Raw genomic sequence first — 15791 nt, forward strand, 5'->3', positions numbered from 1 at the left:
TTAATTTTAGCTTCAGGTAAAACTTAGAACCTATAAGTTAATCTTTCCAAGGCTACGAGACAGTGTCTAGTTTTTAGGTAAGTTAAAGAAATTAAGAGTGGCTCCAGGCACGATGAAACTCATACCTCTAGAGCATAGAAGAAGCCAGTGAATGGGCTGGATCCCACAGTGATATACTGAGACATGGCCGGTGGACTGTTTTTAATTGCTGCATTAATTCCACCTATGACGGAAGCAGTCTTCATTTGATCAAAAGGTGACAGAGTCATAATACCTTATAGTTAAAAGAAAAAAGAGACAAGAACCACAGTTTGAATACATTCAATAACTTTATGTGATTACTTTTACTTCTGTTCCAAGATACTGCTTAGTTTTATTTCAAAACTACAAAAATCCACAGTTGAAAGTGATGATAAATATTAAAAGCATCAACCTGAAATGCAAGCATAGCCTTTTTTAAAAATCTCTATTACTTGCAATGATATTACTATTTTACCAACTGTTTCAACCCACTAATGTTGCTATTTTTTTCTCTATTTATCAATAATACTTGGGTTCCCTTTCCCTTATCACCTAGCTTAGATCCGTGTTCTATTACAGCCCTTCCAATAAGCTCTTGCACTAATCTGGCTCCACATGCTCTCCAGAGTGAATCTTAACCCTGGTGTGCCTGAATTTCTGTTCTTGAAAGAAACAGCTGTTGACACAGCCCCAGCCCAGCCCCACTCGCTGGTCTTCCCAGTTCCCCGTCCTGCGCAGTGCACCTACTGACGAAAGCAGACTGTCTGGCACTCCTGTCCTGTGCAGACTTGGCTAGCCTGATCTCTGCAACAACACTAGCTTGTTCTACCTTACACGCTGCTGTACACTGGCACACAGCTGAATCTAGAGGAACGATGGCTTTTGTCACAAGTGCTGAACTGTGCTTCATGCATATAAGGTGACACCGCTCACTGGGGATCCCCTTCCACTCCCATTCCTTCAAAAGCTGTAGAGCCACTTTAAAAATAAATTCACATTCACTGTTTTCACTAAACATGATGGAAATCTTACTCCAGGCAGAGAAAGCTTTCAACTATAATTCTATTTCCTTAGCTGAGATTTTCCCCATGGGGTTATAATCTTGTCATTGGAGGTTTCCCTGAACACAAGTCCTTTCCATCCAGTGAAATACACTGAATGTTCTCTGCACATAAATCTCCATGAAGTCAAGCTCACTGGAACACTCCGCTTCCTCCTCGGTACCGTGAGGGCCTCCTTGACGGTGTGACGTGAACAGGGGCCTGCAGTGAGTGAGGGAAAAACCATGTGGCCAGGTGGACACTGTTCCAGGCAGGGGGCAGAGATTATGTTTTGCAAAAGTCCCCCGTGTGCTCTGGGGAGCCATATTAATAAGAATGGACACCGTGAGAGGCAGGCTGGGAGACAAGGTCAACCACACCTGAGTGCAACCGGGCGGGACAGAGGGAGACGGGAGGCAGGTGGAAGGAGCAGGAAAGAGCAGCAAGCGTGAGGGAGGACTCGAGAAGTTAACACTGGAGGTCGTCTGGACATCTGCAGAAGTGTTAGAAAAGGATATGGACAATACAGAGAAACCCTGTCTTGAAAAACCAAAAAAAAAAAAAAAAAAAAGTATGGAACCCAAAGAACTGGTCGGCACTGGGGATGAAGAGTGGAGATGCTATAATTTTATTCTTGTTTTTATTTGTTACTTTTGAAAACAGGAAGGGAACACATTTAGTGTGAAACAAACCCAGCCCAGCCTGGCTTCTGTGCTCACCTCTCCCGTCCTACTGCTCATCAGGTCAGCATAGAGCTCTGAGCTAGCCTGCTGCAGTTTCACAGCACCCACCCAAACCATTTCTCTCTGCAGTCCCAGCCGCCTCGGCCTCAGACCACACGTCTGTCTGCCCGCTCTACTACCACGTGCTTCGGCCAGAAGAAACACACGAAAACATAACTCCATTGTCCCTCCTTATGCCTCTTCCTCATTCTCCTTTCTGTGAACCCGCTTATCCACCCAGCTGCTCCCACTAAGCAATGAAGACATCATCTGTGATCCCAGCACTCAGGAAGGGGGTCCTTGAATCCTCTCTCTCATTTCTCAAGCTTACACCTGAGCAACTGTGCGACACTACTTCACGACTGCTTCCGCTCTAAGTCGTCATCCTCACATGCCTGAATTACCAGAACCACTCTCCTGCTCTGCCGCTGCTTCCACACCTGTCTCTGAAGAGCACCCACGGGTCCAGTTTGTTGTTTATTTGAGACAGGGCCTCTCTACACAGTCCTGGCTGTCTTAGAAGCCAAAAAGTCAGGATAAAATTCAGCTTCCGTATTTTCAGCTCTGACCCGCTGTTCACCTCCTGACTTCCTTTTTCACACTCACTATCAAGCCATACTGACCTCCCTTGTTCTCAAATCCGTTGAGGTCTTTGGAGTCCTCAAGCCTCCATTCACACTGTGCCCTCTGTTGGGAATGCTCTGACTGCAAACCCTCCTGCAGCTGGCTCCCTCTCACCCTTCCTGTCTCAATCCAGTGTATTCTCTGGAGAGGCCTCCTCTGAGCAGCCTGTCTATGCACTGCCTGTACTCCAGTGGTTCTCACTCTTCCTAATGCTGCAGCCCTTTCACACAGTTCCTCATTGCTCTTCATAACTGTAACTTTGCTACTGCTATGAACATAATGTAAGCATCTGCTGTGCAGGCCATCTGATTTGTGGCGGTTGTGAAATGGGTCACGATCCACAGGTTGAGAACCACTGCTCTAGAGTATAACTCTCTGCTGAGTTCCTCCACCATGCCTACTAGTGTATTGATAGGGCCACAGTTACTCATTTAGTTATGTTTATCTCTGTCACAAAACACAAGCTTTCTCAGGGCAGGGTCTAGACCGTAATGTGTTTTTAGTACCAGCATCACCTGGGGAATAAGTCTTTAGTTATTGGATAAATTAAGACTTTACATAAAGGTGTACATAAAATAAAGTTTATCGTACCTTTTGGTTTTTTTGTTTGTTTGTTTGTTTGTAGGCTGGGGAGTAAATGAATAGAACAGTGTTTTCTATCCAATCATTTTCCCCAGCCAGCTTCAATGTTCCAAAGTTTAATTAACAGAGCAGGGAGGAGACCCTGGGCTGGACTCAACACTTTGGAAATTTTATGTTAGCATTTCTCTTAGGAAAAAACTGAAGACACATCAAACTGTTTACCAATAAGGCATTCGTTAGAGTACTCATTGCAAGAATGATATACAGGACTGTGTAGACAGAGTCAGCAGACCTAGGTGGCAGCCTTCTGTCAGACTTTCAACAGCTCTTACTGACTTCTGGCTGAATTCAGACAGGAGTCCCAGCAGGAGACCAGAAAGGGGAGAATGAAGATGGGATGTGACATCTTTTCCCAGGCTCCTTCCCTGAAAGCTGGCTGTGACCCCTGAGGAAAAGTCATCTGCTACCCAGATGCTGATCGATCCCAGCACTATCTCTAAGAGAGGAGGGCTCTCTGCCCTTAACTCCTCAGACTTGGCAGTGGTTAACAGCCTAGCTACTTAGAAGTCGTGGTGTATGGACATCTTTGGCACTTCTACAATAACAGACCTTATAGCTCCTCTGTAAATAAACCTCTGGAGCCTCCTTGTCAAGTGAGCCATCAGCCGTCCATCAGGACTGAGGCTGACAAAATGTATACTATGTATAAAAGCACACCTTCCACATGACAGTAAGCATGTTACGTATGTGCTTCTATACAGACTAGGGAGCTAAACACCAATGATGAGGATCTATGGAGACTAGGAAACTTTTTTTTTTTTTTTTGGAGGCTGTCCTGGAACTAGCTCTTATAGACCAGGCTGGTCTTGAACTCACAAAGATCCTCCTGCTTCCCATCTCCTGAGTACTGGGATTAAAGGCATGTGCCACCACCCAGAGAAATTTGTTTTTTTCTATATATATATTTATACAGTGTTCAATTTTTTAACATATATTAAATAATATTTCTCTTTCAACTTTCACTTTTATCACCTTAATTAAAAAGACCATTACTTCTCATAGAGGTACAGTTTCCTTACTAGTTTTTTTCTCTCTTCCTCTCTCTTCCTTCCTTCCTTCTTTCTTTCTTTTTAAAGTTAAGATAGAGTATGGCCACACTGCCAATGCTGGCCTTGAGTTTGCTATCCTCCTATATCCGCCTGCAGAATAGATGAAATTGTAAGCATGTACAAACATACCTAGCTTCTCCTAATAGTGACCCACAAATTTCAAGTCTCTAAACTCTCCCCACGGAGGTTTTTCTTTTTCTTTTTTTAAAGATGTATTTACTATGCATACAGTGTTCTGCCTGCATGTGTGCCTGCATGACAGAAGAAGGCACCAGATTTCATTACAGATGGTTGTGAGCCACCATGTGGTTCCTGGGAACTGAACACAGGACCTCTGGAAGAGCAGCTAGTGTTCTTAACCTCTGAGCCATTTCTCCAGCCCTCACCATAGTTTTTCTAACAGGCAATGTGAGCAAGTTATTGCTTTGCTGAGAATTCAGTGGTTCCTGACATGGCTGGGAATGGCCTAAGGAAAGATTCAGCTACTCCTCTGTGTACTGTGGGAGGCCTTTCAAGACTAGGTCCTGTCTGTGTCCCCCGCCTCACTCTCACCAGCTTGCCTGGCACTGTTTCTCCAGCACATTCTGCAACTCACCCCAGACCAACGTGTGTTGGCTACAGGGATTGTTCTTTTATTGTCAGATTAAGTCAAGTTGCTCAATGCTGAAGTTTTCTCTTTCTCCTTGAGTCCTACTACAGCTGTCTATTCTTATGTGATCTTTCAATTAGCCTCACACTTCTAGACAGTCATGATTTTTCATCTCTTTATTTCTGCTTTTGTTTTTTCCTTTTCTTTCTTATACATACATACATGTATGTTATATGAATTTTATATAATGTAGTCTGCCCTCAAATTCTCAGTCCTTCTGCCTTGTCTCCCGAGATGACGGGCTTATACCACCATACCCCATCTTTCAAATCTATATTCTTGAAGACTAACACAGTAAGCCCTCAAATACTGTCATGGGGAGAAATCTGCTTCATATATGTTCTGTTGGTCCAATATAAGGTCATTACAAGAATCAGAATGTCAGTAGACAAATAACATCAGAATAATGACTACTCAAAACTGCAGTATTAATGCTGAAGGTGTAATTAAATCTTAACTAAAACTGCTACTTTATTTTAAAGACATAAACCTAGCTGAAAAAAGTCAGAACTAACTTCCCAGTGTCAAACTAAAGGCAATGGATTTTTTTCATTTGAGAATAAAGTGTCAATTTTTAATAAATTAGATGCTTCAGTAAAGAAATGTAAGAATAAAAAGAGAACTAGCAATACTTACCAATACTAGCATGATCAACAATAGTGTCAATATCTTGTAGACCCCATTTTTTGTAAGCTAACGGTGGTGGTTGTATGTTCTCATTGCCTGATGCTGCAGCTGTCAAAAATAAAAATCAGAAAATGTAATGGATAGAATGGCATTTTATCGAAAAGACATCTAGTATATAATTTACTGTTTTAAAATATCAACTAATAAGAAAGCACAGTAATTAAAAATGCATAAAATGAGATTTATTCACGCCATGGCAACACACACACAAATGCAACTTCTGAAGACCCCGCTGAACCCCGCCTTGAGTGAGCAGCAGTCTTCGCCTATGGCAGACAGACTTGCAGAGCCTGCAGCCTCCTGCTGCCCAACAAGAGAAAGAGATCAATAGCATAAAACGAGAAACCCATCCCCAACAGCAAACTTCAACACAGCCCGAGAGTCCTGGCTTTCAGCTTGTTCTGTAACCCTGTGTGCTTAGAGAGGTTTGAGGCACCTACCGGTGTCATTTGACCTATGTTACCTGGCTAATAGGTCAGACTTTATCATGGTCTTATACATAACACATAAATAAGGATTGTGATTTAAAAAAAAAGGCGGACAATATCATCAACACAATTTTCTCTTGCTAGTTTTTTAACAGAATTCTTACCTACAAAAAACTGTCATTCTCTTTTGGTAACTACATTAACAGTGACTACTTTTTTAAGCACAGGCTCACACATTACAGTCTATCCTGAACTTGAGATTCTCACGCCTTGGCCTCCCAATAATGGTGACTGTTTCACCAATCTTAAAATAATGAAGCTAAATTTAATCAATTTAAAAGATAACAAAAAGAACCACAAAACCAAGCCTTGAGAGTTTTACCAATCACAGACTGCTGGGGCAATCTGTCCAGTGAAGGTATAGAAATGGTATAGAAGGCTTATTTCCGCTCCAGAAGACACTGCTTGTTTTGCACCTTATGTAAAGCTTAGAGATATTTTCTTGTTGTTAGGCAGCAAACATGTCCTAAGAAACTGCTCTCAGGGGGCTGGCAAGACGGCTCCATCAGTATTCCACACAAGCATGAGGGCCTGAGTCCAGAACCCCAGCAGCCATGCAAAGTCCACAGTGTGGCGCCTGTAATGAGCCTGTGACACCACTGGGAGGACGGACTGCCAGGCCCTGGGCTCACTGGCCAGCTAATCTTGCCGACCCAGTGTACTCTAGGCTCAGTGGACCTTGTCTCAAATGAATGAACGAACGAACAAGCGAGCAAATAAAGTAAGCAGCAAGGGGACAGTGCTAAGGGAACACCCTTGCTGTGGACCCTGGCTTCCACACACACTCCATTACCACTCCCTGATTATCTGTGTGGCTTTCAACTCTCACAGTGATGTCCTCATACATGAAGTTAGACAGCCAACACCTCTTCATTGACCAGTGTTTCAAGTAAAGAGGCTGAGCTGACCTGCTGGGCCCTCTCCCGTGAGGAAATGTGCTAGCACACACTGACACCTCTCTCCTCAGTGAGGTGGGAGGCAATGCAGTCAGAGGGTTTTAGGGCTTGTGTCCTACAGCTTCTCATCCAGGGAGAGGTTTGACAGCTGCACCCAAATCCTCCCCCAGTGACCACTTCTCTCCCGGTCAAGCTATGCTGCTGAGTTAAGTGAAGAAAGCGTACTGCTCTCAGGCTGCCACAGCCCACTGCCAACAGCTGAGTAGCAGGAGGCTCCAGCCCCTGCAGGAAACACTGTGTGAGGAGGCCACAAGGACTGAAACTACAGTGACCAGAAGGCAGACCCTTCTCTGCCAGAACATCACCTTTTGCCACCTGGTTTCGACAGGCACGGAGAGACTGAAAAAGACTGAACCCGTCAATAGTCACAATGGCAGCCGGGTATAGGATGCTCAGTTCTTCATTCTGTGTGGGGGCAACAAGAAAAGAAAAACACACCCTTTCTTAAACAGACACAATAGACAAACATCTTCCTTTTTAAAACCACTTAAGAATCACACTCAGTTAAATACCATACTAAACAGGCAACCGTAAACATGAAGCAATCAGGGAAAGCAGCAGAAGGAAGCAGAAACTAATTTCAGGAAACCTTCTGGCCAAAGACTTCAACTTCCTCTCAAATATGAGCTTTGCATGTAGTAATAAATGGTTTCTGGATATGGTGAGACTAAAAATTTTGGAAAAATAGTCATTATAGAGATGTAAGTCATATGTTAAAAGTAGAAGCTCACAGGGTGTGGTGGTGCAGATCTCTGAATTCAAGATCAGCCTGGTCTACAGAGTGAGTTTTAGGACAGCCAGGGCTACACAGAGAAATCCAGTGTTAAAAAAAAAAAGAAACAAACAAACAAAACACCTCAACACTTCACAAATGCTCACTTGAAATCAGAGGTCTGTACAAATATTCATTCTCAAATAAATTCATACACATTTGCATACATCTATCACACACATTGTATTTATTTACTTATAATGTACACACATTTAGCCTATAGCACAGTACTGAGTGTGATGCCTCCAAGCAGCAGCGCTACATCTGTCTGTCTGTCTGTCTGTCTGTCTGTCTGTCTGTCTATAGTTACAGTGCTGAGGACTTAAGCCTTGTACATAGCCATGCATTTTGTCAGTTACGCTTCATTCCAATCCTAATTTTCTTATTTTATTAAGAACACAGATATGATTTAATTTTGTTTTTCTGACACAGTCTCCTGCCTCAGTAATTTTTAAAAATCCAATTTCAAGCAGGGCATGATGAGATACACCTATAATCACAGCACTAGGAAGGCAGAGGTAGGAAGGAGTATTGTGGGTTCCAGGACAACATGAGCTATACAAAGAAACACCAAAGCCCCAAACAACAAACACCTTCCAGGAACCCCCCTGACTCTAGTTTCTCACACTGAAGCCCAAAAACAGGTGATCCAGTGGCCTGTGGCTGCACCTTTTCCTTCTCTGGGAGCAACTCTAATGCCCGGTATCAATTCAATTCGGAGTTCACACAAACTTTGATCACTCTGCTTACCAATCGGTTTCCTGATGTCTCCTAATGGGCTTCCTTGCTACCATGTACAAAGTTCTACATTTGAGCCTTCCCTCACTTTTCTCCTGACTCCTGGAAACATAACCCTTTCTTCTCCCACTAACCAATTAAATTGCATGTCCATTACCCAAGGCTCACAGCAAATCTCACCCTTTCCCTAAATGTGTAGTTTATCTTGACTGTATGACTGATTAGATGTTTATGTTATTGATTAATTCATTCTTAGATGCTAACAAACAAAATATAGTTTCTATAATTCCTGTAATTTATTGTGCAATTTAAGTCCATGAATGCCTGTATATGTCTGTTTAACATGGAATTTTCTGGAACTAAGTAGTGCAAAAAGAAAGACTCATTATAAAGTTTTAACTCTGTATACTATAAACGGAATAAAAGCATTATGGTTACTGTTTTACTGTGAGATAAACACTTTTCTTTTACTATAGGTAATTTTGACACTTGAATTAAAATTTAAAATACGAAGTTTCATTAATATGTTTGCATCTTAAGTCACTGTGGTGGTTTGGCCCCCATAGTTCATAGATTTGAATGCTTGATCATCAAGGAGTGGTACTATTAAGAGGTGTGGCCTTGTTGGAGGAAGTGTCACACTGGGGTGGGCTTTGAGGTTTCAAATGCTCAAGGCAGGCCTAGGGTCTCTCCCTCTTCCTGATGCCTGCAGATGTAGAGCTCTCCGCTCCTCCAGCACCATGTCTGCCTACATGCTGCCGTGCTTCCCACCGTTACGATAACACCCTGACCCTCTGAAACTGTAAGCCAGTCCCAATTAAATGTTTTCCTTTTAAGAGTTGCCCTGCTCATGAGGTCTCTTCACAGCAATGAAACACTGACTAAGACAGTCATCTTGATACAACATTTCACTTACAAAATACAAACACTGGTATTCCATTTAGCTACAAATTACATTTACAGAATATGCCAGCTCAGTTAAATGCTCCACAAGACACATCTCTCACTTTCCAGGCAAAAAAGTAAACAAAATTGCTTTAAAACAGTGTCACTGTTACTTTTTTTCTAATTGATTTTACATGTGTAGATGTTTTGTCTGCATGTATGTCTGTGTATCACATGTGCCTAGTGCCCATGAAGGACGGAAGGGGGAAGGTCTGACCCCTTGGAAGTTACAGACTGTTGTGAACCACCATGTGCATTCTGGGAATTGAATCTGGGTCCTCTGAAAGAGCACCCAGTGCTCGTAACTGCTGAGTCCTCTCTCCAGCCCTGCCACTGTCCTTCTGAACATAATCTTCACATTACCTGCTCGGTCACTCCGGGGTGCCGGGGGATTTCATAAGTCTTGAAAGAGCACCCAGTGCTCCTAACTGCTGAGCCCTCGAGGTCTCCAGCCCTGCCACTGTTACTCTGAACACACTCCGCTCTCATTATGCTCATATTATTACCTGCTCAGTCACTCCGGGGTGCCGGGGGATTTCATAGGTCCTGCACTTAAGCTGAAGCACCTCGTCCTCATTCAAGAGTTGTGCCAGCAAAAGCACACCGCTCTAGAGGCAAACACAGAAAAGGCCCTGCTGGTTTTCTCCACAGTGAGACTGCACAGGATAAGGCAAACGGGCCATTTCCCAACAGTCTCTCACAAACGCCGGGTCCTCTTTTGTCACAAGTGAACAGCGACTCCTGTTTCTTCCACAGATGATCCCTCACCCGTCCCTCTTCCACCCCATAAAGCAGTGGTTCTCAACCTGTGGGTCACAACCCCAAAGACCACCGGAAAACAGTATTTACATCACAGTTCCTAACAGCAGAAAAGTTATAGTTCTGGAGTAGCAATGACAATAAATTTATGCCTAAGGGTCACCATAACATGAGGAACTGTATTAAAGGGTTGCAGTGTCAGGAAGGTGGAGAACCTCTGCTAACTCATCAGCTACATATTTCCCAGCATTCATACTAAGGCTATCCTCTTAGATTCCCACCTGTATTGTTAGTAATGAAGTCACAAGGCGGCACAGCACTGTAGGCAGCTAGCTCTCTCTACTGTTGGAGGGCCCAACTCACCTCAGTGTAGAACCGCACATAACCAGACGTAAACCCCACCACAATGCAGGTCCAGTCGGGACGCCCAGTGGAACTCCTGTCACATAGAAAATGGATGATTGTACTGGCCTGGCCATCAAAGCAGAAGAGACACAGAGCCCATACTCATCCTTACCTCTTCTGGCTTGCCAGCGGGATGCAGAGGGCACTGGTCACATACTCCCTACAGTCAGGAACAAAAGTGAAATCACGAGCTTAGTCACTGTGCTTGGCAATAGAGTGAGTGTGTGTGTGTGTGTGTGTGTGTGTGCGCGCGCGCAGTTCTGGCTGGCCTGAAACTCAGAGATTCACCCACTTTTGCCTTCTGAGAGCTAGAGATTAAAGGTGTGCACCACCATGTCTGGATTAATTTTTATTTCTCTAAAATTTAATGTTAAAAGACAGTAGGTGGAAGATGACATCATGTGGGCCAGTTTTATTTGGCCATATAACTAAAACCAGTAAAATCCATACATGTAACATAACAAAAAGCAGTGCTTTTACACTTGGTATTGACATGAAACAAAGCAAAACTTTATATAAATTACTGCACAGAAAACCTAGAAAATCTCAAATGATTGCCAGGCAGCCATTTCCCAGCATCCCCTTCTACAGTTCAGAGCCACTCTGCCTCCTTGTTTGAGGTGGGTATAGGTCAGAAGGAACTGGCTACTGAATTTCTGTGGGTACTTTATTTTAGGAACTTGCTACATTTTACCTGGTTGGGTTCTACTTTTACATTTTACATACACTGCTCCTGATAGGTTATTTCTTTAAGTTTTTAAAGATTTGTTTGTTTTATTTTATGTAAAGGAGCATCTTGTTTACGTGTACTACATGTACCATGTGTGCCTGATGCCCAAGGTTTTAGAAGACGATGTCACATCCTCTGGAACTAGAGTGACTGAATCTGGGGCCTCTGCAGAAGCAACAAGTGGTCTTACTAGGCTGCCTCTGCAGCCCCCAATGACCTATTTCTAAGGACAGATGAGGGTTGTTTCCCAAAGGTGATTTCTTTTCCCTGACATGTAAACTTGAGACACTGTTAGGGGCTCAGAGAAAAAGGCTTGAAATCTAAACACCTCCTCCTGGCTAACTTTGTTTAAACCATCAAACGGACATCAGCTGTTCAAGCCAACGTGCATGCAGCCCCACAGACCGTGCTCAGTAATCATGACGCAAGGCCAGTCGTCCCTGTCATTGCTTAGGTGGCATATTTCCAAATGCCATGCCTTAGAGTAAATGAGAACTGCTCTCTTTAATGTTGGTGACAGCAGAAAACCTCTCTCTGAAGATCTACAATGCACAGGCATGGATGAGGCACTTATCTGATCGGCCTTCCAGAAGATTCGGATTCATTCTGATCACAGCTTTCCCAAGAACAAGTTTAGCTCAAGCTTCCAGGCTATTGTGTTCATTTCGTAATCACCCTAGGGAATCATGGGCTCACTTACTAGGCAAGTAACTTGCATTCTTGAGCTTAGGAACTAAAGTGATGCCATTACTTCCAGCTGGTTTTTGCCAACCTGACACAACAGAAAGCCATCTGGGAAGGGGAGCTCTCATCTGGTAAATGCCTCCCCAGACTGATGCAGACAGGTCTGCAGGGCATTCTCTTGATAAATGACTAGCACAGTTGATGTGGGAGGGTCCAGCCCACTGTGTGCAGTGCCACCCAGGGAGTGAGAGAGGGTGAGCAGGCAGTGAGTGGCACGCCTCCGTGGTCCTTGCTTCGGTTCCTGCCTTGGGCTCCCAGCCTGGAGCCTGACGATGGGCTATCAGCCTGGAGCCTGACATGGGCTATCAGCCGTAAGGCAAATAAACTCTTTCCACCTTGTTTCCACCACGGTGTTTATCACAGCAATAGGAAGCAAGCTAGGACAAAGCCCAGATGATCACCACTGGCCTTTCCTTCCCTGGATAAACTGTTAAGTGCTGGAGAGCAGAGGAAAAGAGACAAATGCCAAGGATTTTATGAGACGCTTTCTGGAACCTCCTCACATCCTCACAGGTTGGAGAGGGTTCAGTGACTGAGAGGTCTTGTAGCTTTCACAGAGGATCGGGCTCAAGTCTGACACATTCTTTTGACCTCTGACACGTAAAATTAAATAAGTCTTTAAAAGTATTTTTTATTCAGATTAGAGTTTATTTAAAAAAAAAGCCACAAGAGCAACAAACAAAATCTGCTAACCAAATAGTACTCTACAGCCAGTGAAATTGGGAAGGACACACATGCACACACATACTCACACATGCACACGCATAAACACACACACACACAAAACTTGCAAGCAATGAAATAGCTGCCTTTACAAACACACACATTTCATACATCTCACACGCAGACAAACGAGTGAACTCGTACCTACCCTTCTTCCATACTCAAGGAGCCGCTCCAACCAACAGCAAACTGCATTTCTTCCTTCCCTTTATCTCCATGCTTCCATTTTGCTGGGGGGAAAAAGATAAGATAAAACCTCTTTAAAAAGCTGAGCACAAACTAGTTCTGTAGAAACTGACTTGGGTATTTACTATAGGTCAAGACATAACGTTTTTAGTTTGTAAAAGCATTTTCTAGGACCATCTGGTCCCCTAGCCTTTGGTCTCTCCTTCCTCCAGCTTAAACCACAACTTCCTATTCTATTCAGAGTTTATTTACAAGACTACTTTTATTTTCAAATGGCAAGGGAAAGTTTTATATTAGATTTATGCCATGGGAATGAATTTTCTCTCTAAGACTACCCACAGACATCTTATAATCTTACTTTTCATAGTCTATGTAGCTCCAAATCTTAATACTTAATCTTCAACAAAGAAGTATGAGCTGAAAATTTATGCACCAGTTTACAGTATGTGAGTTTTCATCATTGAATATCCCTTGTAATAATTAGGTAACTGCCAGTGCTGCTTAAGAGGTATCACAGAAGAATAGCTTGGAAAACAAGCAAACAAACAGAGGCAACACAGAAAATAAAAAAGAAGTACTTTGGGTCTAAGGAGATGGCTCACCTGTAAAGCTTCATCCCTAGCATTCTCCTCTCTCTCTCTCTCTCTCTCTCTCTCTCTCTCTCTCTCTCTCTCTCTCTCTCTCTCTCTCTCTCTCTCTCTCTCTCTCTCTCGCCGCACACACATATGCATGTACGTGTGCACATATGCACACACACCCCAAAAGGGAAATAGGGAAATATTCTATTTATTATTAAATGTAGTACATAAATTACAGAACCACCATATAGTATAGAACAGAAATAACATATTTCCAAGTCCACATTCTGTTCTAATCTCTGCATTAAAACAAGGCAGCATGGGGGGCTGGAGAGATGGCTCAGAGGTTAAGAGCACTGGCTGCTCTTCCAAAGGTCCTGAGTTCATTTCCCAGCAACCACATGGTGGTTCACAACCATCTGCAATAAGATCTGTACCCTCTTCCGGCCTGCAGGGATACATGCAGATAGAATACTGTATAACAAATAAATAAATAAATAAATAAATCTTAAAAAAAAAAAAAAACGAGGCAGCAGAGAACAACCGTACTTACGCACTAGAAATGCAGCCTTCTGCTCCCGGGCTATCACCATGAGATCACTGGTTGGAGATAAGGATAAAATACACTCTTGAAGCCAGGAATTTTTTTGTGTTTTAGAAGTATTTCCTTCTTCTTCCTATGCATAAAAATGCAATTACTATAAATGCAAAAACTTTAAAGAATACTGCAACTGGGTTTGCCTGTCATGAGTGAAAGGGTGAGAAAAGAAATACTCTCAATTCTTCCATCCCAAACTATGTCAGTGACAACCACCAAACAAAAAACTACTATAAACACATCTGTTGTGAAAACTAACACAAAACCTTCATACATAAATAGCATGGTATTAGCAAAACGCAACACAAGAAACACTCAGTAGTAACTCATTATTAGGAATTTCAACAGGCAGTAATAAGGACTCTCTCTCAGGGTCAGCAAGATGGCTGAACAAGCAAAGTAGCTTGCCACCAAGGCTTAAGACCTGAGTTCAATTTCCAGAACTCACATGTTAGAATGAGAAAACAGACTCCCCCAAGTTGTCCTCTGACCCCCACACATGTGCTGTGGCATGCACATGACCTTGATGCATATGCGTGTGAACGCACATACACGCGCGTACACACACACACACACACACACACACACACACACACACACACACAAATAAACATCTTTCAGCAGACTCTAGCCAACTCGTGATCTACTCTGTGATTCCCCTCTTTTTCCTTGTGGGAATGCACACATAATATATACATATTTTAACATGTTGCTGTCTTCATTCCACAAGAAGCTTGCTCTCTCTCTCTCTCTCTCTCTCTCTCTCTCTCTCTCTCTCTCTCTCTCTCTCTCTCTCTCTGATGGCTTCATAGTAGTCTGTCAAAAGAACATTTGAAATATGGGATAGAGAAAATGTTTTGGATTACCCCCAGAAGCCTGCAAGCCTCTGGTGTAATCACATGCGCTTCCCTTCACATGAGGAATAAGGATGGAGCCAGGGCTAAGAAGGCTGCAAAACAGGTAGCATTATTACTGGCAAAATTCTCATTTTAGTCAAGCTCTTTTTAAAGTGAATTCTATATGTATTCTTACTAAAAACATTTTTCTATAGAAAAACTAGAAAGTTATCCCTATGGATAAATGTCAGTTGTAATTATATTTCTCCCTGGATCCATGGTTCCTACTAGGGAATGGTCTGTTTACTCCACACAGCATCCCAGGCTCCTCAGTGGCCCATCTGTAAGCTGAGCCTATCCCATTCTATGACCTCCCCACCAGTGACTGAGACCCAAGATACTAAGTCTCAGTCTTGGGTCCTTTCACGTAAGTGAGATCCCACCTTCAGGCACCAGCCTGGAAAGAGAGCAAAACACAGAGGAACAGTAAGTATTTGATTAAAAGAACAGTGACAGTCTGGGGATTTGTAGGCACACACTACCACATCCAGCAAAGCCATTGTATTCTTAAGGTATTTCTTTAACCACCCTTTAAAAACATCTTTCTTTTTCCCCCCTATGGTGATCCCCAGAGAATCATAGAGATTGGCATTATTGGTTTTCAGCCCACTAATTTGTCAGATGATTCGTTCTTTCGAGATGTGTCAGATGATAGTCCTATGGCACCATCACCAGCCTTGGCTTGCAGACAGCTGCTACCATGCTGATGAATCATCATCTGATGTCTATTGGTGTCTCCACAGCCATAAGCAGCAGCCAGGGCAGTTTCTCAGTTGGATGTTCTTTCATGGGGTTAACTTTTGACGTCGTTTATGTATCATGGGTGTCAGTGAAACCCA

The 15791-nt window shown here is 43.1% G+C and overlaps 1 protein-coding gene and 1 non-coding gene across 6 annotated transcripts in view; both read right to left on the reverse strand.

The window, feature by feature from the left end:
- The window catches only part of Rab3gap2 (RAB3 GTPase activating non-catalytic protein subunit 2), an 87374-nt gene that overhangs the window by 49629 nt on the left and 21954 nt on the right, over window positions 1-15791 (reverse strand). For 4 of the 5 annotated variants that reach the window (XR_002385392.2, XR_001197194.3, XM_005082435.4 and 1 more), the window contains exons 3-10: window positions 14012-14135; window positions 12843-12924; window positions 10610-10657; window positions 10456-10531; window positions 9840-9941; window positions 7184-7283; window positions 5384-5482; window positions 126-274 (exon numbers count right to left, since the gene is read on the reverse strand). Coding sequence is in view for 3 of the 5 variants with exons in the window: in XM_005082435.4 (XP_005082492.2) it covers window positions 126-274; window positions 5384-5482; window positions 7184-7283; window positions 9840-9941; window positions 10456-10531; window positions 10610-10657; window positions 12843-12924; window positions 14012-14135 (780 nt within the window). In the remaining 2 variants the exon portion in view is untranslated. Of the gene's footprint in view, window positions 1-125; window positions 275-2998; window positions 3731-5383; window positions 5483-7183; window positions 7284-9839; window positions 9942-10455; window positions 10532-10609; window positions 10658-12842; window positions 12925-14011; window positions 14136-15791 lie in introns of those variants that run through there. The other variant, XM_040737390.1, reaches the window with a different exon arrangement.
- LOC121137347 lies at window positions 3025-3156 on the reverse strand. The gene has a single exon (XR_005874601.1). It is a non-coding gene; the product is annotated as a small nucleolar RNA SNORA36 family (small nucleolar RNA).

Source organism: Mesocricetus auratus, unplaced genomic scaffold, assembly GCF_017639785.1.
Source record: "Mesocricetus auratus isolate SY011 unplaced genomic scaffold, BCM_Maur_2.0 Super-Scaffold_100676, whole genome shotgun sequence".
NCBI classification, from domain to species: domain Eukaryota; kingdom Metazoa; phylum Chordata; class Mammalia; order Rodentia; family Cricetidae; genus Mesocricetus; species Mesocricetus auratus.